The 23,483-nt window shown below is 45.4% G+C and overlaps 1 protein-coding gene across 1 annotated transcript in view; it reads left to right on the forward strand.

Annotated features, from left to right (window-relative positions):
- The first annotated feature begins 152 nt into the window (after window positions 1-152).
- Window positions 153-23,483, forward strand: part of MLXIP (MLX interacting protein) — a 43,728-nt gene continuing 20,397 nt past the window's right edge. Inside the window, exons 1-3 of the mRNA XM_071445084.1 lie at window positions 153-567; window positions 22,013-22,119; window positions 22,394-22,479. Of these exons, the coding sequence (XP_071301185.1) occupies window positions 197-567; window positions 22,013-22,119; window positions 22,394-22,479 (564 nt within the window). The 5' untranslated portion in view covers window positions 153-196. The remainder of the gene's footprint in view (window positions 568-22,012; window positions 22,120-22,393; window positions 22,480-23,483) is intronic.

Below are 23,483 nucleotides of genomic sequence, written 5' to 3' on the forward strand. Positions count from 1 at the left end.
TGGGTGGAAGTCCCCGCTGAATCACTTAAACCAGCCACCCTCAGGAGGTGTGGGGACGTTGCTGGCACAGAGCGGGCAGGGCGGCGGCGGGGCCGCTCCGTCGCCTTTAAGCGCGGCGGGGGCCGGCGCGGGGCGGAGCGGGGCGGTGGCGGCGCAGAGCGGGCGCGGGCTCGGCCGCGGCGGCAGCAGCGGGGCCATGGCCGCCGACGTGTTCATGCGGCCGGCGCGGCTGCTCGGGGCGGCGGGGCCGCTGTCCCCCCGCACGGAGCCCGACGAGGACTCGTCGGACACGGACGATGGCGGAGCGTCGCCGGGCGGGGGGCGGCGGTGCGGGCCGCGGCGGGGGCAGCCCCCGGGCCCGCAGATCATCCACTCGGGGCACTTCATGGTCTCGTCGCCGCACAGCGAGCACCCGCCCAAGAAGGGCTACGACTTCGACACGGTCAACGAGCAGACCTGCCAGACCTACCAGTTCGGGGCGGCCCGCGGCGGCGGCGGCGCCGGCGGCCGCCTCAGCATCGACGCGTCCCTCACGAAGCTGTTCGAGTGCATGTCCCTGGCCTACAGGTACCGAGCGGCCCCGGCGGCGAGTCCCGGCCGCGGGGACAGCCCCGGCCGGGCTGGGCGGGGGAACCGCGCCGGGGAGCGGGACCGTGTGCGGGGCGGGGTCGCAGCCGAGCAGGGACCCTCCGGCCCATACGCTGGGGTTCGGTGCCGCTTTTGTGTTCAGCGAACTTGGGGGTCCCGGCGGGCCCTTCCCCGCAGGCCCGGGGCCGTGGCTGGGGACGAGCCGGGGGTGCCGCTGCCCCCCCCGCCATGAGGGCTGAGGGCTGGGGTCCCGCTCGCCCCGCCGGCTGCTGGTGCCGCTGGAAGCCCTCAGCATCCCGCGGCCAGGCTGGGAGCGAGTGGAAGCCTCTGGTGCTAAACAGAAACCCTTAAAGGGCAAAGTGCCCCGCTCGATGTGAAACCCAGCCAATTTTCCCCTCCCCAAATTTTATTTTTATAACAAAGTCAAGCAAGCGGGCTCCGTCGCTGTTTCCTTTGTTCCTGTGCTGGCTGCAGCTGGCAGCAGCACTTCCTGGGTTTATCTGCACCTATTGCTGTGACTTTGGTTGTGCTTTTCATCTCTTCAGTAAGGCGTTATATTCCCATTTATCCCCTTTGTCTGTCATCCAAAATGGAGGCAGAGCTGTGGAGTAGAAGTGTTTTGGAAAGATGTGTGTCTGCTCAGTCTTTTGTTCCGTGTGATACAGCAGAAACCGGATCCAATCTGATGTTCTCTGCTGAGCTCATTTTGGAAGTTGATTAAAAGGGTTGATGGAAAATGCCTCTTGGCATATCAACGGAAATATTTGTTTTCATCTATAGGAACCACCTTAGCTTGCTAAAAGAAAATTAACTTTGCCCACCCCAAATTAATCTATTTAAGTATTGCTCAATGAAGAGGAAACAATAGAACTATCTGTTCTGTACAGTAGCTTGAAGATGTAAGTAATATTAAAATTTTGATAATATTGGCCAAGAACGTTATTAGCTACTGGCAAGAGCCTGAACGTCAGATAAGGTGTGTGCAACAGTGGATCTAAGTATTTTGCACTTACAAAAAAAAAAAAATAAGCCTTTTATTGTACAAGCTGGGAGGAACTCGCAAAGGAGCTGCAGGGATTATGAAGGACAGAACTGGACTGCTCATGTGCATGTGCTCCTCGGCCTCTATCACCTTGGTTTTGTTTTGTGCTTCCACTGGTATGTTGTTGGGATTTTGAAACTGAGGATCACATCTGGTGCAAAGGAATAATTCTGTTACACTGATTGACAGTACTGAGCTCTGATGTAGGTGAATTAGTTGAGCACCAAATTTATTACAGAAGAAATAATTTTATCCTGCCTGCTGGTGGTAGCATGAGGCAAGGTGCAGAAAATATCCTCTTAGAGGCTGCCAAAGAAAAGCACATTCTTAATGCTTCTGTCCTTGGGCACCTTAGGGTTTGCTGAGTTGCAGCCCTGAAGCATCCTGCCCAGATCCAGCCTGCTTACTCAGCAGCTTTGGGATACAATTTTTAAATCTGCCGAACAAACCAATTGTAAACTTGGGTCTAAAAAGGATTTAAGTAATTCTGGAAAATCTGATTTGAGGTGTTGAACATGGCTGTGAAGTGGGAAATGTCTTTTTAGGAAATGATTGAGCCTGTAGGTTGTATTTCTCTCTGTCCTCAGGCTGGATTTTTTCTTGGTTGGTTTGTGGGGATGTTTTTGTGGCTGTTGCCTCAGCTGTACCTTTCTCGTTATTGCCTGTCAGATCCAGCACTGACAAAACACACAGATTCCATGTTAATGTTTTCTATGCTGCCTTTGCTGGCTCGAAATTCACTCTAGAAAAGAACTGGGGCTGTGGAAACCAACAGCAAAAACTGTAACACAGGAAGATGAAGATGTGTGAGTTTTGCTTTTTAGGGGCATGAGCTGCCTGCAGGGCTGGGGGATGCAGCCGTGACAAACACAAACCCAAGGAAGCTGCTGTAACAGAGCTCTCTGTGTAATATTTATTTACACATGACACTCATTGCTGGTATTTCAGTGTTTTAGAGAGAAGCAGTAAAACGTGTGGTACCCATTAGCTTGGTGGATGGACTAGAAAGCAAAGCTTTTCTAGATTACCTCAGTCATTACCTGGGTCATTACCTCGGGTGGTTTGTTTGGAAGTGACCAAATTTATGCTGGATCACGGATTTGTGATCCATAGCCCATAAACCTGGCCTCTTCTAGTTGTGCTGAAATTTTTTTGGGGGTTTGGCTTTGTGCTGTTCACAGTCAAACTTTTTATGATAAAAAAAAGTTATTTCTGAGCAGCAGGGAAGCGATTCCCTTGTGCCTTTGAGCAGTACAAACCAACATGATCCTAATTTTCATCACAGCTGTTTCAGTCACATATCCAGTTGCACAGCTTGAAAAGTCTCATTTCAGATATGCCATTCCAGAGGGGAAAACATGCCTATAGCATACTCCCCTGTACAGTGAGCAGATTAAACCAATTTTTTAAATTAATAAGTAACTTATAAACACTGGGGTTTACAACAGGTGTCACGAGGGCTGTACGTTATCTAAATGTTACCTGTTTTTCTCATGAGATTGATTGTGGGAGCTGTACCACACTGACAGAGGTAAAAGAACATTGCTTTTCCCCTTTTAGCCCCTTCATCTCAGCTCTTTAAACCAGTGTGACCTTGCAGACCTTGACGTGTAGGTAGCTAGAATTGACTTGTTGTAGGCAGGCAAAAAGATCTTAAAAAATGTTCTTCTCAAAAAGAGAAAGGCCTTTGACACTGCTCATTCTAATGAGAAACTGTGCTCCTGGGTACATGACCTACAATACTCAGAATTAAGTGAAATGTTATGTCATCTTGATATTGAATTTAGTAAAGCCCTCTAATAACTTTACCATTATCCAAATAATTATATTACCCAGAAATAACTTCCCAAAGCCTCACTGTATTCAGAAATGTTTCAACAGCAGCCTATCATGAAGGTTTTTTCCCCTGAGATTGGGACAGAAGAATTTTTTTCTCTTTGTTGTGATTAATGATAATACGCTGGCTGGTGCTCCTTTTAAACTATTGTATATTTTTATGTCAGTCACTGCTTATCTTAGTACAGGCCATGGCAGGGTAGATGAAGATGACTTTGTGGGCTCATTTATTCTTAAGTGGCCTCAGCGTTCTCTCACCTCTTATTAAGAGCTTAAGGAACATGCCAGGTGTTGTACTTGAGGTAAGAGTGTTAAGGTTGGCATGAGATCCTTGTCCAAAGCCCTCTGGATCTGCTTGCTGAAGCTGCACGGGGCAGGAGAGTGGGAACTGGGACAAAAGCTGCCTTGTGAGCAGCTTGCCAGGTCATTTCTAGATTTCATCTCTCCTCTTTAGCAATATGACTCCTTCACTTCATGTACATGGAAGCCAAAAATATTCCCTTCCTCAGTGGACTGACGTGAGGGGTCAGCTTGTTTCCAGAGCGCCTTTGCCCCACATTCTTTGTCAGTGCAGTGTTTGGGGAAGTTCTCAGCCCTGCTGATAGCACTTGGAGATTAAAAACCTCCACAGTTCAGCTACATATTTCACATGCTGCTTGTAGAAGCTGCTCTGATAAAAGCACCTGTATTCACCTCTGAATTTAACCAAACTTGAGCAGAGTTGCTGTTCCAGTATTTTTTTAACCATAGCAAGGGTCCCTGCAAAGCAAGGATGGTGTATTCAGGGTGCAGTATGAATCAGGACATTGGTACTGAGCCTCTTACTCTGCTTATGTCAAATGCTTGATATAGTCACAAGCTTTTAAGCTCTGTGTAAGGTGCACTTTGAAATTCCACCTTGACAACCTTGAACCTCAGGACGGTTTGCAGAAAGGTGGCTGAGCTCTTCTTTGAGATGCATTTCTTTGCCAAAGTAAACATTTAGTAGTGCTAGTGTGAGAAGGCCTTGGTTCAGATTAAGGTTTTGCTGTCTTCAGGGCTACAAATGACTACGGGAGGAGCAGTCAAATTCTGTGGACAGAGGTTTAAATACAGGGACAATTTTGGTTTCTTTACTCCTGGTTATTTCGGTGTCTCTGCAGACTGGTTTCTATGCACCTGGTTGGGCAGAGTGTTGCTATAGAGGTGTGGGGCACAGGAGTCCCCACACCTTTTTCATTAAAAAAGCACATTGTTATCATCTTTTGATCTGCCATTTAATCTACATGTTTTGTTGTCGTTCTCATCTTGTGTTTTTACTCAGTAAACAGATGTTATTTTCTGGCTTAAATGCAACATGGATTTTGCAATCATCATTTTTGATGGATTGCTGAAATAGGGAAGAGGGAGCTAGTTTGTCCTCAGACTGCAAGTTCTCAATAACTTTTGCATGATCTGAAAAAAACGTGGCTGAACTTTGAGATTTGGCATTATTTTAGTGAAGATTTTGTGCTGCATGATTATGATGTGCTTTGAATGGCAACAGAAATTAATATGTTGATTTTTCAGTTCTCCCTCTCCTTACCTCTTTTTATTTCTTTCTGCTGAGTGGCAAGAGGAATTAAAGCCAAGAGACCCAAATTTCAGGTCTTGGCTTTACTCATGTTTTTCCACACACCCCTTTAGTAGGTCACTGAACCATTCTTGTTTGTTACTTTCCCATGTGGGGGGAAAAATTTCCATTCTTTTGGAAAGCAGAGTTGATATTCAGTCACTTGAGCAGCTGCTTATCTGACTGTGTGTCCTTAAGCTATGATTAGTCTTAATCAAACAAAAGGGTATCTAGTGATGCTGCAAGCTGGGAAGGGGTGGGGAGGAATAAAGGGAGCTTTGTAGCCATGTTGAGCTGAAGGCTGGGCATTTCTGGGATGTCAGGGGCATTTTGACAGGCTTGAAGGAGAGAGTGAACTCTTGAAGTTGCAATGGGTGGGTGGGATTTTTCCTCTAATGACAGCACTCAGAGATCTGCTGTAAAAAGCAGGAGGAGTTGAAAGGGCAAGGAATGAGGCTGGAAGCTCACTGAGATCTGGAGTGAAATTAAGAGGATCTTTGAGGAATGCATTGAGTGAATTAGAAGGGCCAAGATAAAGCCACCCCAAGAGCTGTGTGGTGTTGGCAGAGGCCACAGGGATGGAAACGGGAGAGAAAAAATGAGATCCTGCAAAGTTCAAGTCATAGAAAGGATGTCTCAGCTGGGTGGGTGGGTTTGAGCCCGGGTTACAAACTCACTGAACCCTGTGAGTGAGGAACACCCAGAGCAGGGGTGGAGGGAATGACAGCAAGGAGGGGGAAGTCTCTAATCATGGTGGGGATTGTGGGGAAGAAAAGAGGTTGGAGTTGGACTTAGCTGAGATTTGAATAAAAGGACAGAGGTAAATGATCACGATGAGTTGGGGAGAGAGGAGGATGTTGGTGGAATGCTGTTCAGGGCAGGAGAAATAGGAATGAAAGGGGAGGATAAATGGAAAGTAAGGGTGGACAATGGAAGGTGTGGCTGCAGTTGGAAAAGTCCAGTGTTTATTCCCCCTGCTTTGATCTGTGCTAGCAGGGTTAGATTGGAAGCACTTGGTGAAGGTGTGCCTGATGAAGGGGAGAATGAGCTGGAGGGATCCAGATATGAAAGTCATGGATGATGGGACAGGAGATCTGGAATTCCTGGTTTGGCTCTTCTCATGCTGCCCTGCTGCCTTTTGCTGTTGGAGAGAAAGGGCTCTCTTTTTAAAACAGAACAACAACAACAACAACCAAAAACCTTATCAGCTGAGAAACCTGGACCAGTTTGGGTTTAATCTAGTATTTTATTTTTCATTAACGACAGGCTATATGCTTGCAACTTCCTTTCTTTGTATGCAGAAATTAATTGCATTTACAGTTTCCTTCATCTGTCCTTTGATATCTTAATATCATTGGCACAAGCAGTTCTTTAAAGACAAAACTTCTAAGCTACTTCTGCGGAAAAAGACAAGCTTTGTAAACTCTTTGATGGCTATAGAAATATTTTACAGCTTTCATACAATTTTCCTTTCGCTCTGGAAAGGAAACCTTTAACATGTCCATGAAACAATCATGAAGATGATTAGGAAAAGTACTTGTTTCAGTTGCCTCCAAAGAAAATAGAGTTGGCTCTTTGTGTTTCAGACAGTGATGGAAAAACCTGAATCTGATTGTTTTTAGTGCAAGCTAGAGTTACATTATTATCACTGTTTCTGAAGCAGGAAGGCTTGAAAAATAGGGTTAGGAAAAGCAAGGTTCTTCAGAAATTGCTTCTAATAGTTTTAGTACCAGAACAAAAATTCTGAACATGGTCTTTTCAAATCATTTCTGTTTGTTTGCTCAAATGGGACTTGGAAGGTCATTTTTGGTTGTTTTTGAACATAGAGCACGCTGACTTGGTGTCACTCCTGATAGAATTAATGCAGCCACCCCTTGGTGAGTAAAGCAGCCATTGCCATTGGGAATGTTCTGGTGTGCATTTGCCACAGCTCAAGGCTCTTCACTAAGCCTTGGTTTCTTGGCCGTTGATCTTAGATGAATCAATTACTGCTTTTTCCTCCCTTTCTCCATTCTGAAATGACCAAAACAGTCTCAGCACTTCAGAGCCCCAGATGTGTGTGCTGGCCTTTTAGAAAGAGGGAGACAAAGGCATGAAGTTTATAAGTGAGCTGACATAGGAGTCCAAAAGGAAGACCTATGAAAGATCACACCTCAGTTGCAAACTTAATAAAGGAAAGAGGACAAATGGAAGAAAGATTTAGGAGGAGATGATGAAGAGGATGTGCAGCTTACTGACACGTGCCTTAGAAAAGCTACTGAAGGATGTTACAGCTTGGCCATTCTGTGCGGTGTGGATGGCTGCAGGGGAATTGCCTGCTCCCTCTCTTAAGCAGATTTCACTTTGTGCCTTAAGGTATGGAAACTCCTGAGTGCTGCTTAAGAGCCAGCTCAGCAGCAGTTACCTTTGTGAAAGATGAGTGTTGTTAGGTGGCTGTCCAGCTGTGACATCGGTGGATAATAGAAAATGGGATTGGGAAGGACCAGAGGAGCCATCTATGCCCAGGGAAGAGATTCCTTCCCTTGCCTGGTTATCCACACCATGGCCACTTGCAAGGTCTGTGAAGGTACAAAGCCCACAGGGTTAGGAGTGGTTCTCAGGGCTGCTTTGTCACCTTTGGGACTGTAAGAGAAAAGGTGACATGCCAGATGGAAAGGGCTTGCAGGGCACTGCTGGGATTATCCTGCAGCAGGGTATTAGTGAAATAATCTGATTCTCCTCAATTAGTGATATGGCAGTGTGTTTTGGCCAGAATTCTCCTGACCTACAGATAACCCTTAGCCATGACACGGTTGGTGATGCACCGTGATGTGAGGAAAGGCTTCAGCTGTTTAAGCAGCTGAGCATTGCTGCTTAATGAATTGATCACTTTTCCTGAAGAGCACAGAAAAATTTAAACGACTTGTTAAATTTTAATGACTTGTTAGAGAGCTTTTTATCCTTGGTTTTGTGTTTGCAGCACATTATCTACCACAGTAATGCACAGTTAGAGAGCTTTTAGTCTCTCTACTTCTAGTTTAGCTGATGGTGTAGTGCAAGGGAGCAATGGATACAACCCTTTTTGCTGTATTTAATGCCTTTTCTTACTGTATTTTTTATGTGTGGTAATGTCTTCCTACATACAGAGATAAATGCTTTATTTTTAATCATAGCGGGAGATTTCTGGATTTCTGGGGATATCTTTATTGCTCATTTACACCACACCAGAGCAAGCAGAGAATATCTTTATGGGTAGAGTATGTATGTAAAGTTTGTGCTTCTGTTTCATTGCAGATTAACATTATTTCCCTATGCATTTTCCCAGTGATTCAAGGAACAAAGAGCAGAATTTGGGGGGGACAGTTCAGAGCAGAAATAAGAGCTGAGGCTGCTTTCAGCTGAAGGAGCAAGGAAGAATGGTTGAGAGATGACTCTTAGTTCATGAAAAGTTGTCCTTACTCAAGCAAAGGAGTCTGATGCTTGTTACAGTTTTGTTCCTGTGTGAGCTTGAAAGGGCTTCTTCCATCTCAGGAGATCAGGGGTGGTTTTATCTTTGCTGGCTTTGGGTAGGGCTTACTTGTCCTAGGGCTGGCTTGTGAATTGAGAATTGAAGACTGGAGCCCTAAGGGTGACTGAGGGGGTAGAGAGAAGATCCAGATAACCTTTTGCCATTCTTGAGAAAGAGGACTGCTGGTACTTGTTTTGGAAGTGAGATAGGAGCTGCCTTGTTTGTACTTGGGTTTTGTAAATCTGGGGGACGGTGGCAGTTGGCAAGTGTGACCTGGCCTGAACTTCTCTGTGGGGTGTTTGCTCCTCCTGGCTTTGTCCTGCACTGCATCTGCCCTGGTGTTGAGAGAATCCTGCTGATGTGGGTCCTCAGAGGTGTCTGTGCTGAGAGCTTGTGTGAACACCAGAGCCTTTAGTGCCTTTAGAATCCTTGTGGTGAATGCAGGACCTTGGTCCTGTGTCCTGCCAAGCAGAGGGAGAGGAGGAGCAAAGGTGTGCGAGTGTTTTGTTCTGAGGAGTTTGTGGTGCAGCTCGTGCTGCTGCCTAGAGCAGATCTGCAGGAGCACAATGAGCAGGATGGGGCCTTTTCTGTTCACTGATCCCTCCAGTGGAGGCTGTTAGTCCTCAGAGGTCAGCAGGGTTGTTCTTTATCAGAGACATGTCTGCATAACAAGATTCAAGCAAACATTGCAGAGGCACCAAAGAGGTTTGCTTCTGGAATCTGTCAAGTTGATTGTTTTCAGAATTCTGCAGCATGGGGTGTTTTACTCGAAATCCTGGCCTCCTTCCCTCTGCTGCTTTGTTTACTCTCCCTTCCCTCAAGGTCCCATAGTAACGGGTGCTCTGCCTGCAGCAGTTCAAGGACACGGCAGCTGAAGTGGCCTTGGCCAGCCTGGCTGGGACACCTCTGGCCAGGCTGCAGCACTCAGTGACTTCTGTATCCAGCAGCCAGACCCTTCTCCAGCCCACGTGAGCTTGTCCAAAACACTTCTTGTCCACATCGCCCCAGCTGTGCCAGGGACTTGGTTGCCTTGGCACCAAAATTCTTATGTAGGGCAAGGGTTAGACTCACTCCAGCCTGCCAGGGTGATGATGCAGAGCCCAGGCCTCTGTGGTAGTGCTGGTGTATCTTTGGAGCAGCTGGAATGTGGGGTTTCACAATAGACCTAAAAATAACTCAGTATGTTGATGTGAATGTGAGCCACCACAGGCTCCTCTGCTCAGCTCTTCATGCTGCATCTTACATTCATATTTTAGTTTGTTCTTAAATCTAGTTTGTGCTCACTGTCCACACCATTCACAGAGAGACAGAGACCAAATGGAGCAAGAATTGTGGAAGAGCTTCTCATGTCTTTGTAATTCTTTGAAGTCCATGATTGCTCTTTACTATCATTTTATCATGCAGACTTGTGCTTTTGGTGCTGTGCTGTGACACTTGATTGAGCCTGTGTTAGTTGATAAAAGCCTTTACTTTGCGGCAGAAGTGATCATGATAAAAAAGGAAAGGCATGCACATAAAAAGGAAAACTTAAAAAAAAGGTAAAAAGGAAATACCTGAGCTTGTGGGTCTGGCAGCTGTTAGAGAAGAAGTGTTAGTACCAAACTGGAAGAGGCCAGTGGAAGATCTTGTTGCATTTCTGATCTGCCAGTCATTGGATATGGGTATTATCTGCTGCCACGTTTCCAGAGCAAAGAATGATATCATTTGTTTTGTTCTTGGATGGTCACTCTCTGCTCATCCTGATGAATTCCTGTATGTTTACATTGAAGCTGTAATCTGAGTACACTTAGCCATGGCTAGTCAAGCTCTGTTAACAGCATTTACAGTGAGAACTGCATCAGGAGAACTCCCAGTATTTGGGTGAGAGGCAGCACAGCAGAGTCCTGGTCCTGCTAAGCTGTGGATTCAGGAAGGGCTCTGAGATGTGCTCTCCTGTGAGCAGCACACAAAGGCCTGGATGTTCATGCCCTGCTTCTCGTGTTTGCTGGTCTGTACAGTGTCCAGAGAATGTATCACCATTTCCCTGTATAAACTCCTGCTTATTGCTATCTGCACAGCTTAGTCCAAATTTCTGTTTGCTTGGAAAACATCTGTCCCTGACAGGATGGAGGCTGAGGGAACTTGAATAGAAAATGTGCTGGTGGTGTGCCAGATGTGGGAAAGCACGAGGCAGTGAAAGGGAATCAACTACTTGTTTTTGCTCTTTAAAACACAGCTTTTGAGGAAGAAAATTGAGTGCAGGGGTTGTAGAGGAGGTTTGCTACCTGGAAACATACAAAATTTACATTTCTGAATTAGAGGATATAAAACGTTTAGAAAGGAAGGACTAAGTCAAAGGATTTGGATATGGTTGTGAAAATTTAGATCTGTTACAGAGCCAGAAAAGCTCTTTGAATATTGTCAGCTTATTTCAGATGAAGTGTTGTGATGGGAGAACTGACTTGGTCAGGAATACAAATATCCTCAAGGAGGGAACTGCGGCCACTTCAGGTAATTATAAGGAACCGTGTTTGACACCTGAAGCAGAGATTGTGAAATAATTGCTTTGGGAAACCAAAACAATCTGTCCAAAACCTGGGGCATCCAAGCTGTTGAGTAGTCACCATAGTAGGTGTTCTCTACTAAAAATGTCATTATCCCTCCCTTTCAAAGCAGAGTCCTGCCAAATCAATATACACACTCAGCTGGGGGGAAAGTGTCTAAAAACAGCAAAAAGAGAAGCTGTGTGGTTCTTCAGTTCACTTTTAGGGAGTGGGTTCATATACTTGCTAATATCATTTTCCTTTAGAGCTGGGAGGGGCTGGTTGTTGGGAGCTGCCAGGAGCAGCCTGGGGACAAGCTGGTCCTGTTGTGACCCTTCCCCAGGCACCTGCTCACCCACTGCTGGGACTGAGCATGGACCTGGGGCACCCTGGGTGGGGCTTCCTACAGCCCTTGCCAAAGCAGGTGCTGCAGTGAGCTGCACAGTGGTTCAGTATCAGCTGGGAAAAAATTCCAGGCAGCCTTTGGTCTCTGGAAGCTGCAGATAAGGCCCAGAGTGTGGCTGTGGCTGCTCTCTGTGGCAGCAGCCCCGTTCTGTGCTGCTGCCTGGAGGTGCTGGGGATTCCATGGTCTTGTGCAAGCACAGAGCCAGTATGTTTGTGACTGGAGTGACACTGTGATCTGACTCATTCTTCCTGTGAGGAAGGGAAATCTACAGCAAAACTGCCTGGGAACCAGAGGCATTCCTAAATCCTGGTGTGTCTGTTGTGCTGTGTGAAATTGTTAACCCTTAGAGAAAACCATGGGATAAGGTTGCATGCACTTACTTTATCAAATCAGCAAATGTTACTGGAAAGCAGAGCTTAGCTCTGCAAGTAGATGCATAGAATTCTGCAATAAAAGCTAATTCATTACTGTTTCTAATAAAATTTTGGTCTGTGAAGGCTGTTTGTTTAGGAACTCAGCGTGGATCCCATCTGTTTTTAGTATCCAGTTGTACAAGTAGAACCCTCAAATCTCCAGTAAAAATCTTAGCAGAGCTTAAGGAGACTAAAACTTTTATTAGCAGTTTTTATTAGCACATTAGTAGGCTTGGTGTCTAAGCGTGGCATGTGGTGATTATAGGCTGGGTGCATGTAACAGGCTTTTGGAAATAGGGAGACAGATCCTAGGCAATTTTGAGAGGTTGCTTCTCTCCATAGCAATAAACACATAAAAAGTGTTATTTACCTTTCACATGAGCTTTCCCAAGTGACTGTTGTGTCCCCAGGACAGGATTCTACAGAATGAAGGTTGGGACTGGTTTTTTGTGATTTTGGCACGTAGGAGAAACCTGCTTCAAAGAAGACTTGAGTGAGGGTCATTTAGTGACTTGGTTGTTGTTTTGCTTGTAGTAAGATTTGTGAAAGTGCTGATGCTGTCACATGTTTTACTGGTGAAGTCAACACTTGCTTTGGGACATAAACCATCTCAGTCTATTTGAAACTCAGTCCAGACATGTCTTTTAACTGGTGCACAGGTGAATGGCATGGGAATTTCTGAACCACGTTGCTGTTTGATATTTAATCATGGTGGTTACTGGGAGCAGAGGAATGACTTTATAAGGGTATCATGCAGTAAAACAAGGCCTTCCTCTGACACTCACCACATATAGTGAGGTTAAATATTGCTTTTGGAAGTTAACTGCTATGAAACATTCATCAGTGCCCTGTGCTGTGCATAGTTACCATAACCACCATCATTATAAAGTAACAGATTCAACAATTCAGCAGGGCTGGAGCCACCAAGGACAGGGGTGATCTCTCCATCTGTGTGTGGGCACCTGGCATTGCCCTTGGCCTGTCCAATCCTAGAAAGGCAATGGGAGCCATGTGGGAGAAGTGTGCTGAGGATTATGTGCCATGAGCTTTGTTAGCTGCTCCCTGCCAGCCCCGTGTCCCAGTTGATGGAGGAAGGGTCCCTCACTCAGCCCTCCCTGCACTGCAGCACTGATCTTCACAGCTCCAGTTTGACTCGGGACCCACAGGTGGAAGTTTGGTTTCCACGCTGTGTTCTCTAAATGTTCAGCCTTCCTGGGGCTGTGGTCCTGGGTGGGTGGATCCTGGGGAGTTTCACTGTGGTGTTTGAGATGTGGTGCCCCCTGGCATGACCATGCACAGGGCACTGGGGTGTTCAACATGGATTGAAGGGCTGCTTTTGGTGAGGCATTGCCAGAGCACTTGTTTGCACACAGATCCAAGAAAGGTCTAAGTGGAGACTTTTCCTGCGAGTTGTGCATGACCTTTTAGGGACTTTATTTTTTTCCACATTCCAGGCTGTTCTATGCGAGTTCTGGAAGGAGTTTTCTCCCTTCATCATCTTTCTATGGGATTTGGATTGGTCTTTGAGTAGTTTCAGTAGTAACACAATGGTGCCTTTACCCTGCTTCTGCCTCTTGTGTAGTTTCTGGTTCAGCTTTTATGTAAACTTTGAATAAGCTGTGTGTGCTGTTGCAGTCTTGAGTCTGTAATAAGTGAATTTGGGAACCAGCCTGGTGTTTTTCAAGCTGCAGGGAGCTGGCTGCAGACAGCTGGGATGAAAGCTTTGTGTCACAGGGGGGGAGCTGGGAGAGCATCTCTGCTTTTCCAAACCTGTAAGGCGCTTTCGGAATAAGATCCCTGAAGTCTTGCAGTGTATTTATAGGATGTAACGCTGTTCAGGGAACGTTACAGTATCCTCTGTGGCACAAGTGCTGGTTTCGGGTTTCTCCAGCATGGTAAACAGCTCTGGGCTCCGGTGGTATCTGTGCTGCTCGGAGGGCTGGGCTGATCTGCCACGCTGATAGGGTTTGTTTGGGTTTTTTAGAAGCTCCACGTGTGAAAAATCTTTTCAGTCCCACATCATCACATCTTGATCAGTTCATTAATCTAGGCTGGGACCTTAATGATCAAAAAGATTCTGACACATTTATAGATCTCCATGCAAGAGGGTCCCTCACCAAGAACCATCCTTTTAAATAATGGATGTGTACTGCAAAACCCTATCAGTTCCTGATCATCTGTACTGGAAAACAGCTCCTTGTAGTGAATATTGTGATTCTGAGAAGGTTGATGAAAAGCCAGTGGCCAAAATCAAGTCTTAGGAAGAAGTGGAAAATTTCAAGACACTCAAATAAGTAGGATCACTTCCCTTTATATTGAAGCAGCTCTAAAAATGACACTTCTTTCCACCATGCATGAGAGCATAGGAAGCACTTCAAAAATAAGGAAGACAAAATGTATTGAAAAAAGAAATAAAACCAAATGTACTGATCTGATGTGAAAATTTTTAATCTAATCCTTGCTAAAGCTTACCCTTGCTCATGGCATTTCTAGTGTGGCGTGTGTGGCTGGCAGTGCTTGGCTGGTGTTCTGCCCTTGCTTTGCCACTGACACACTTTGTGCCCATGGGCAGCTGCTTTTCCATCCTGGCATTTCAGATTTGGGCAGTGAAAGGGGTGGGATGTGCCTCTGAGCCTGGATCTCAGAGCACCCTGTGAGTTTGGTGTGTCAGCTTCTTTTTCCATGACAGGATTTCTGGTGGTTCTTTAAAAAGGTCCTGATTTTTGACAGTGGAAGTGTGTGGCCTTTTATAAAGTGTTAATATTTATAAAGTTGCAAAGTTAAAGGCATCAAGGCTCAGGGGGAGGTTTGGGGAGGGTCAGCAGTGACAGATATGATGGTAAGGACCATTTCTCAGCCTTCTGGGTGACTTGTTAATGACAGTACTTCAGCAGCTTTTTTATTTTCTTGCTGTTCCAGTTCTGTACTAAAGTGAGCCACTGTTGGACAAGTGTCTGAAAAGCAGGAACGTTTCTAGAAATATCCTTTGATTTCTGACTGGAAACGAGAAACTGTCTAAATATTCTGAGTCTTTAAATAGCCACTGGCTGAAGGACACCATAGCCTTCAAGTCTCCTTGATATTTGTACTGATCTTTACGTTTGTCCTGTGCTCTTTTCACCCTTTCCTAACCTGCATGAAACCTGCCTCTGGTGAAGGCATTTCTCAGTGGTCCTTCCAGATTCCTGCAGCCTCCCCCTGCACACAGCTCACCCTGGCCATGTTGTGTTGGACTAAAACTGCAGCAAGAGATCCTTTCCCTGATTGACACAGTGGTGGTGGTTTGAAAGCATGTCAGGGTAGGTGTGGTAATGCTCCCAAAATTGAGTTTTTCAGCTGTCCCTGAGGAGGCTGCCTTGACACAACCCCAGCCTGGTCATTCCTGAGTCCAGCATAGACCAGGTTGTCAGAGCAAGAGCCCAGGCACTGCAAGCTTTCATTTATGCAAATTACATTAACCTTCCAAGCTTAAAATAGCATTGAATTTATAATATAAATAAATCAACATTTCTTGTGGATTTGTTGGGGCAGGAGTATTTGCTTCAGGCATACAGGTGACCTTTCACTTTCCTGTTCCAATTCAGGAGGTGCATACCTGAGCCTGCCTGTGTGGAATCAGTCTAGATAACATGTTTCTTGGCAGGTGTTGCAATTCCAGTTTGCCAGTGGCTAAACTTGATCTTTATTTTTATTTTTATTTTTCAAACAGCTCTTAATAGATAATGCTCATGACAGAGGATAAATATTTGTCTGGTCCAGGATCTCTGTCTTCAGGATGGAAGTATCATTTTTAAAAGGTGATGACTCAAACAGTGAGGGGACGTTTTGGTTGTTTTAAAGTGTTTAATTTAGCTTGAGCACGAAGCTCCCTGCTGTCCTTTGTGGTCTGTGGGCAATAGAAAGTCCCTCCACAGCCCTGAGCTGCAACTGCAGGAGGATTTCAGGGAAGGAGGATGAACCAGGTGGTAATGAGGAAAATGACCTGCCCTACATCTGGCTTTTAAAATCAGCTCTCTCTGGGATTAGTATCCTCAGGCTGCAGCTGGGATTAATTTTGTAGGTAGGAATTGTGAGATGCTAAAATGAGATCTCCTCTCCAGTCCTACACACATTCACACCATGTAGAAATGTTTGGTTTCTCTTGCCTGCCCCTTTGCTCTCACACACAATGCATATAATCTGATTCTCTGAATGAACCTTTGTTTGGGGAAATTCTGTTAGTTTTGGCTCTTGGAGAGCTGAGCTGACAGGCCCAACTCCCCAACAAAACAGATTGGAGATGACAAAACAAACTAAAACCACGCCTTTAAAAAAAAATGCTGGGGAGAAGCCAGAAAGTTCCTTTTCTGTGTTGCTGAAAAAGCTAATCTGTTTAGCTACTGTGCTATCAAGTCTGAAATTTGTCTTCTACTTAAATTAAGAGCCTCATTGCCATTACCTGTAATTAAAGTAAAATTCGTACCCTACCTCAAAAAATTTCATGATTGTGTACAGGAAGGAACTGGGGGAAGCACAGAGGAAGTGGGTTTTGAGGCTGGAGCTAATAAGGCAAAAAAGAGTTGTTCTAGCACAAGGGCAGGGGGAATGCATTACCTAAACAGGAAGGCAAAGGCCATTTCTGTAGCTTCTTCCCATAAACTGAATTGACAAAATTCAGATTTGTAAACAAAATAATTTGTTTCCAACATTAGACTCTGGTGATTCCTGCAGACATGCAGTAGCTGCTTTCCATCTGCTGGGCCTGCTGGGAATGCATATTTGGGCAGCAGGACAGGCCTGTGGAATCTAAACCACAGTGCTTGGAGGTTTGTGTTTAAATTCCATGTACCATAGATCTTGGCCAGGTGCTCTCTGAGGAGAAGAGGAAAAACAACACACTCCTGAGCTAGGGAGCCAAATGTTGCCAGAGATTTTCCTTGTCCGTGCTTATCAAGAAAGTGAAAGATGAGAGGGTGGGAATGAGGGGTTTATGTGCAAAGCACATCAGAAAAATCCACATCCTGCTCCTACCGTGTCACTCACACACTTTGTAGCCACAGCCGTGTCATTCACTCTCTCCTTATTTTAAGCAGGAGATCCTGCATTCCATCCTCAGAGGGTATTTTAAAAACTTCTTACTTGGTGCAGCCTTTAGTTCACTGCAATCCCAGGATCATTTCCCAGCTGCAGTTCCTGCTCAGCCACTTTTACACGTCATGGTGTGGAGAATGAACCGAAATTTTTCTGAACAGGAAAAGGGGATTTTTTCAGGCTGATGTTTACAGCAAAGTCTTGCCGATTGCTTTCTGTTAGAAGAGGATTTAAACATGAGGCTGTGGTACTCTTGTGAGCATTTCTGAGGGAGATAAAAAATGGGGAACTGCAAGTTGAATCAGAAACAGCTGAATAAAGCATGTGAGCTGTGTAAAACACATAAGCTCTACCATGCTATACCATATAGTTTCCATTTAATCAACATGTATTCCAATTACCTGTTAAGTGGAGGATATATGGAATTTATGTTAATATTTTAAAGTCTACTTCTCTGCACCTTCGGTGCTCTTTGTAGAAACCAGTTTTATAAAATGCTGGTGTTTCTTAATGCCAATAAGTAAATTAAAAATCCCTAAATTTCTTCTGGGTTTGCATGCAGATAAATGTCCCTTTCTGCCCAAATCCAGAGGGTGCTTGTGTCATGTGGATTTATGCTGACTGAAGTCCATCTTAAAATCCTGATTAAGGGAGGAGAACAGGGGATTCTTCTGTTGTGAGTCATCTCATCTCAGAGCTTGATCCTGCTTCTACAGATGTTGGAGGGAGTTTTGCATTGAATTTATTAATTGAATGCTATTTCAGTGCTAGGGAGGGCCACTGGTTTAAATTTTGCAGCAGTGAATGGCATCTCGTGTATCTATTAAGAAAGAGGGTCACACCTTTGCCCTGTCTCTACCTGTGAGATCATTAACTGAATGTTATTAACCTAGAACAAAACAATGAGATTCTCAGAGACAAAACTTTGCTTGTAAATGGATCCTGTCAGGGTACTGTTAGAATACAAACCTGCTCCCTAATTACATTTCAATTGATTGAAGAAAAATTTAGAAATCAAAGGTGTTGAAGGGAATCAGGTCACACTCTCACAGTGGATGTCTCTTTCTTGTACTTTGCTGCAAATTTCGTGATATTTGAAGGTTTGTAATTGTTTTAAAACACAGCTGCTTTCACTGGAGTTTTAGAAATGGAGAGTTGTGAGAGATCAGTGCCTGTTATCTGTCTGCCTGCTTGGATTTCAGTTGTCTGAGGTGTAGTTCCTGAGCTGGGAAAATGCATGTGGAAAACCTTGGGGATGGACTGCAGCCTCTCCTGGGGTATCCAGGACTGGCAGGTGGAAGTGGCAGCCCCGGGAGCCTCCCTGTGACAGCCCCAGGGCTCCTCCAAAGCAGTTGGGGCTGCTGCGTCCAAGGGGATTTCCAGCTCTGCTGGCTGTGGAGCTGAAGCTCTTTGGGCTGTGATCAAATCACTTGATGAGGACATTTAGACTCGAGAGGTGGAGATTTCTGCATGGGAGACTGAGCTGAGCTGCTGGAATGCAGTGCAAGTCACCCATCAACGTTTGATTTGATCTGTGTGTGATAGTGAGGGGAACATGAAAGTCCCCGATTCTTCCAGCATTGCTGCCATGAGCTGAGCTGCTGGCAGCAGCATCCCCTGCAGGCTGCACCCAGAGCTTGGCTTCCTGGGCTCCCCAGCATTCCCACAAGCTGTGGGTGCAGCTGTCCTGGCTTGTGCCGTGCACTGTTGGGCCCAGTTCTCCTTTGGGATGTTCTCCTGCTCTCCTTGTTGGGAGCAGCATCCCTGGAGGGTGGGGGCAGCATCCCTGGAGGGTGGGGGCAGCATCCCTGGAGGCTGGGAGCAGCAGCATCCCTGCAGCAGTGTTGGAGGGGGGGCCAGGAGAGCAGGGCTGTGCTCCTGGCTTGTGCTGCAGGTACATGGTGAGCATCCACCTGTTGGGAAGTTGCTCCACATTGGCTGTAGGAGTTGGTGTGGTGTTACAGAACTGGCAGGAGCAGCAGCCAGATGGTCTCTCCAGTTGTTTGGGATTTTTCCTTGTTGTTGTTGTTGTTTTGCTGCTTTAAAATCTGAAGGCTGCTTTCGGTTAGGCAGCTGCTCTCAGTCTCAGTGCCGTTCAAAGTAATTGACTTTCCATTGACTTTGGAATTTGGAATAGTGTCTAAATATTGGTGTCAGCTTCATGCTGATTACTCTCCACTGAGGCTGAAGTCGTTTCACTTATGACCTCAAGCTGGACTTGTGTTTTGCTCCCATGGGAACTAAAAATAATAATTATTTTAAGAATAGGTTCTTAATCACTTCCTTCTTTTGATGTACTAGTCTTGTTTAGCATTTTCTAAGAATGTAATTGAAAATATTTTAAACTATTTGTGTTTTAATTCCAATTTTAATTAGCTCTTTGAAGATGCAAGGAGTGTACCAGACTTGATTACAGTTCCTTTGAGTCTTTTTATAGAAAAGCATTTGCTCTCGTTATTCTGAGTGCAGATTATTCGAGTTTTGTTGCTTTGGCAAACTGTCGAGTCACACAGAGCTGTGAAGAGATGAACATTAAGTTGACAGATTTCTTAGTCAAAGGCATGTGGGCACTTTGTCAGTGCTGGTGATGCATCAGCACATTAATCTCCTGTCTCCAAACTGTGAATGTACAGATGAGAAACAGGAAAAGGTGGCTTTAGTCTGGGTTTGGAAAGGAAGATAAGGTGTGCAGTGGTTCTGGGGCAGAGCTGGCTGTGCAGTGAACACCAAAGTTGTTGGGATAGTTTGCAGTGATGGGAGAAATATGAAATGGATGGAGATCCACTCTCTGCCCTGACACATGGGCTGGGTAACTATGCCCATGAACTAGAGATGAACTAGTTGGAGATCTTTCCATTAACTAAAAATCTTGAAATTTCAAAGTGGAGTCTTGGGAGATATTTCTTTTCAGTAGTGCATCCATATGAAATAGAATCCAGGAGGATTTCCTAAATGTCTGTGACCATGCAGATGGTGCTGAGTGCCTTAAAGCCCAGTGACAGCACAGGTACATTAACAATGATTTTTTTATTTCTTGCTAATGGTTGTCATGGTTTGCTCTCACTCTGTCAGTGAAGTTGCTTCCTCCAGCAAGTCTGCTGGTCTTGGGGGTGCTCAAGTTCCATGTTGTGTACCAAATTCTGTTTATTTTTATCAAGCACCAACGTCCCAAAGGCTGCAGCAGAGCCTTGTAGGATAATGCAGTGCCCAGCCTAACCCCCAAAGGGGCAGCTGGGCATGGACAGGGCTCACAGCTTGATCACTCACTGTTCTCTTGCTGCTGGGAATCATCCTTTTGGTGCAGTTCATAGCCACTCTCTGCATCTGCTTCCTTGTGCATACAAGAACATTGCAGTTCATTTTTAAAGAGATGAGGAGGAAAAAAAAATCAGGCAACAACTCATCTACTGATGCATTGCTACAACCTGTTGCCACAACTGACATTTTATACAGTAGTAAAATTGAAAGAGCAGAGCTGATTTTCTTTACCTGTCTCTTGGCTGAAGCCTGGCATTTGCTCCTCTGTTACTGTAGAGTTGTGGGAGTACCTGAGTGTGAGAGCAGTTGTGGTGTCAGCAAGGGAGGAAATATTTGAAAAAATGTTAGTTTAATATCCTGTTATTGGCAGCTCTGGCATTCTGGTTGCTTTTGTTTAGGCCGAGGAGTTTTTACTTGTTTTTAATCTTGCAAGTTTTAATAAAAGGTTTCTTTAAAAAGAGCTGCCGTTGGGAGGTTTCCCAGACCAAATAGGAAACTGGGAATTATCAGTTCTCCACCCTCAGGCTCTGTGCATGGGCTTTGGTGAGCCAAGGGAAGTGCCTTGCACTTCTGTAGGATGGATGTAATTCTATTTGCACAGAGATTTTAGAGCTTAAATGTGAAATGAGCTTTTAAGGATAAATCATTCCTCTCTGAGTTCATTTGTGCTGAATGCGTGAGGCAAATGGCCCGTGCCAGGGCACTGTCTGTGCTGCTACATCCAGAGCCACTGCAGTTCATGGCAGAGAGCATTCCTGGCTGACCAGGTGCTCAGGGATCTCTCTGAGAGGGCAGAGTGTGTGTAGGTGACATTGCCACTCCTGCCACTCCTTCCTGTCCATCACCCCTTGAGCTGATGCTCCGAGGGTGTCACGGTGAACCCGTTTCCTGTGCTGTTGTATGGGTTGCAGTTGGTATTTCTGGTCCAATTCCCTCATAGCAAGGTTGCACAAACAGCACAGGAGACATAAGCTTGAAAGATGTGAGGCTAAAATCCCCTGAAACAAGAGAGAAAACCTAGGATAAGCATGGTTCTTATACTTTAATCTCTGGTTTGAAATTTACTGTGTTATGAGTATTTCCTACTTCCTCTGCCCTGTCAATAGTATGGATTAATGATTCATAAAGGTGTGTTGTAAGGGCTGGGTAGTTTGTGTTTATACAGTGCTTATTAGAGTCCCTGCTGCTTCTTCCTTTTTCCTTCCATTTCCCTTCCATCTCCCAGGAGCATTCATGTATAAACCATTTCTTTTTCCAGCCTTGCCTTTCCTTGGAGAAAAGTTTCTAGCCTGTTGGTACTCCTTTGTGCCCAGCTCTGATTACCAGCAGTGTAGAATTGGTGGATTATATTTTTTCATGGGCCAGAGCTGGCATTTCATTTCTCCTTTCCAGTGTTACCAGCCTGGAAAATCGAGTGGAACTGAATCTGACCAAACATGCAGAAGCCTCTTAATTTTAAATAATCTCAGTCCCAGTTGGTGGAAGCTCATAGGTGGGGGTTAGAAAAGGTGAGATACTGGCAAAGAGAAAAATGTGGGTGAAATTAATTTCATTCCTGATGATATTCTTGAGACCAGTTGGGACAGTTCTTAGCTCTTATGGAGGACACACGAAGACTGGATTAATCTCTGGCTCCTGGTTTAGTGAGCTGTGGACAGTAAAAGTTGTGACTGGCCAACCATGGCTTGTTGTTGTTTCATCTGTTGAGAGTTCTGCTGGTTTAGGGGGATGCTTTGTCTTGAAAGGAAGGGAGAGAGAAAAACTGAAAGCAGAATGATTTGTTGTCTGTTTTGTTGCAGCGGAAGGTTGGTTTCACCAAAATGGAAAAATTTTAAGGGATTGAAGCTTCAGTGGAGAGATAAAATCCGTCTCAATAACGCCATCTGGAGGGCCTGGTACATGCAGTGTAAGTACCGTGCTGGGGGCGGGTCTTCCCCGAGACATCGGTGAGAGCAAGAGAATTGAAATTGTTGTGTACTGAAAAGCTCGGGGATCTGCTCAGGCCCGACGTTCCAGAGGCAATGCCGTTGGATCGGGGCTTTCCTGGGTGTGCCCACACTGGGCACGTGCTGAGAGCTCCAAGCACAGCCCGAGATCTCCCCTGGCAGCCCTTGGCACTGGGGGGGCAGCTCTGCAGGCCCTGCTCGTGCTCAGCACCGGCGTTGCTGTTGTTGTTTCAGACCTGGAGAAGCGCAAGAACCCCGTGTGCCACTTTGTGACCCCTCTGGACGGCTCCGTGGACGTCGACGAGCACCGGCGGCCTGAGGTGCGTGGGAAACCTGGGGACAGCCCAGGGAGCTCTGGAGTTTGTGACAGGATTTTCTGGTCTGCTGGGAACAAGGGCAGCAGAGCCAATCTGGGCTCTGGTTTTATTTAGAAGGAACCATTAAAAGCAGAGTGAACCCGGTTTTGTGAGTTCATCATATTAAGATGATCAAGATGCAGCCAGAAGGACATTTGTTATCTGTGTAACTTATGTTAATGCTGTAATTTAATGAATCATAAATCACAGAAGTGCTATTTGAATAGTTCAGGTTTTGACAGCCACTGCTGTCTTCTGACTGGAAGTTGGTGGGAAATCAGTGATGGCTGTTTTCAGGAGTGAATCTAAGTGAACCTGGGAGAGTTTCTGTATTTTATGTAATTGGAGAGGTGTGGTTTCAAGAGAACAAGCAATTTCTTTTTCTGTGTCGAAGTAGTTTCACAGACAGATCAAATATGAGTTTGTGTTCTTTCATTTTTGTGCTCCTGTAAACATAAATGAAAACTAACATCTGCCCTCTGGCTCCTTGCAGAATACCAGTGAGGCCCTTGATGTGGCAATATGTGGCTCTCTCTATACTGCATAACTCTAGAGTAATTTATAACTCAGAGGAGTTCCAGATGAATTTGTGGAACTGTCTCAGGTTTTTGAAAGAACAGTGTTGATGTTTGTGTTGAAAGTGACCCTCGAACACAAAGTTAAGGCTCTCATTAGTCTGCTCTCCCCAGCTTACACACTGCTCTCTGTGATACATTGAAGACCCATATCGTGTGATCCTTTTGTTGCCATCAGTGTGTGGCCTGCAAGGTCCCCCCCTGAGCTGGACATCAGATTTCTCTTGCTTTGTGTCATTCATAGCAGCTTTTGCTTATGTGTGTGTCTGTGCATGTGATCTTGTGAAATTCACAGGATATTGTGTGCTTTATACATTATATTTCAGTAAATTAATTTTTAAGGTTTTTTTTTTTTGCCATTTCTTAACTCTTGTTTATGGTTGAGCTGCTGTG

The sequence above is a fragment of the Agelaius tricolor genome, unplaced genomic scaffold, assembly GCF_023055355.1.
Source record: "Agelaius tricolor isolate 1412-34295 unplaced genomic scaffold, bAgeTri1.0.p SCAF_20, whole genome shotgun sequence".
NCBI lineage: Eukaryota > Metazoa > Chordata > Aves > Passeriformes > Icteridae > Agelaius > Agelaius tricolor.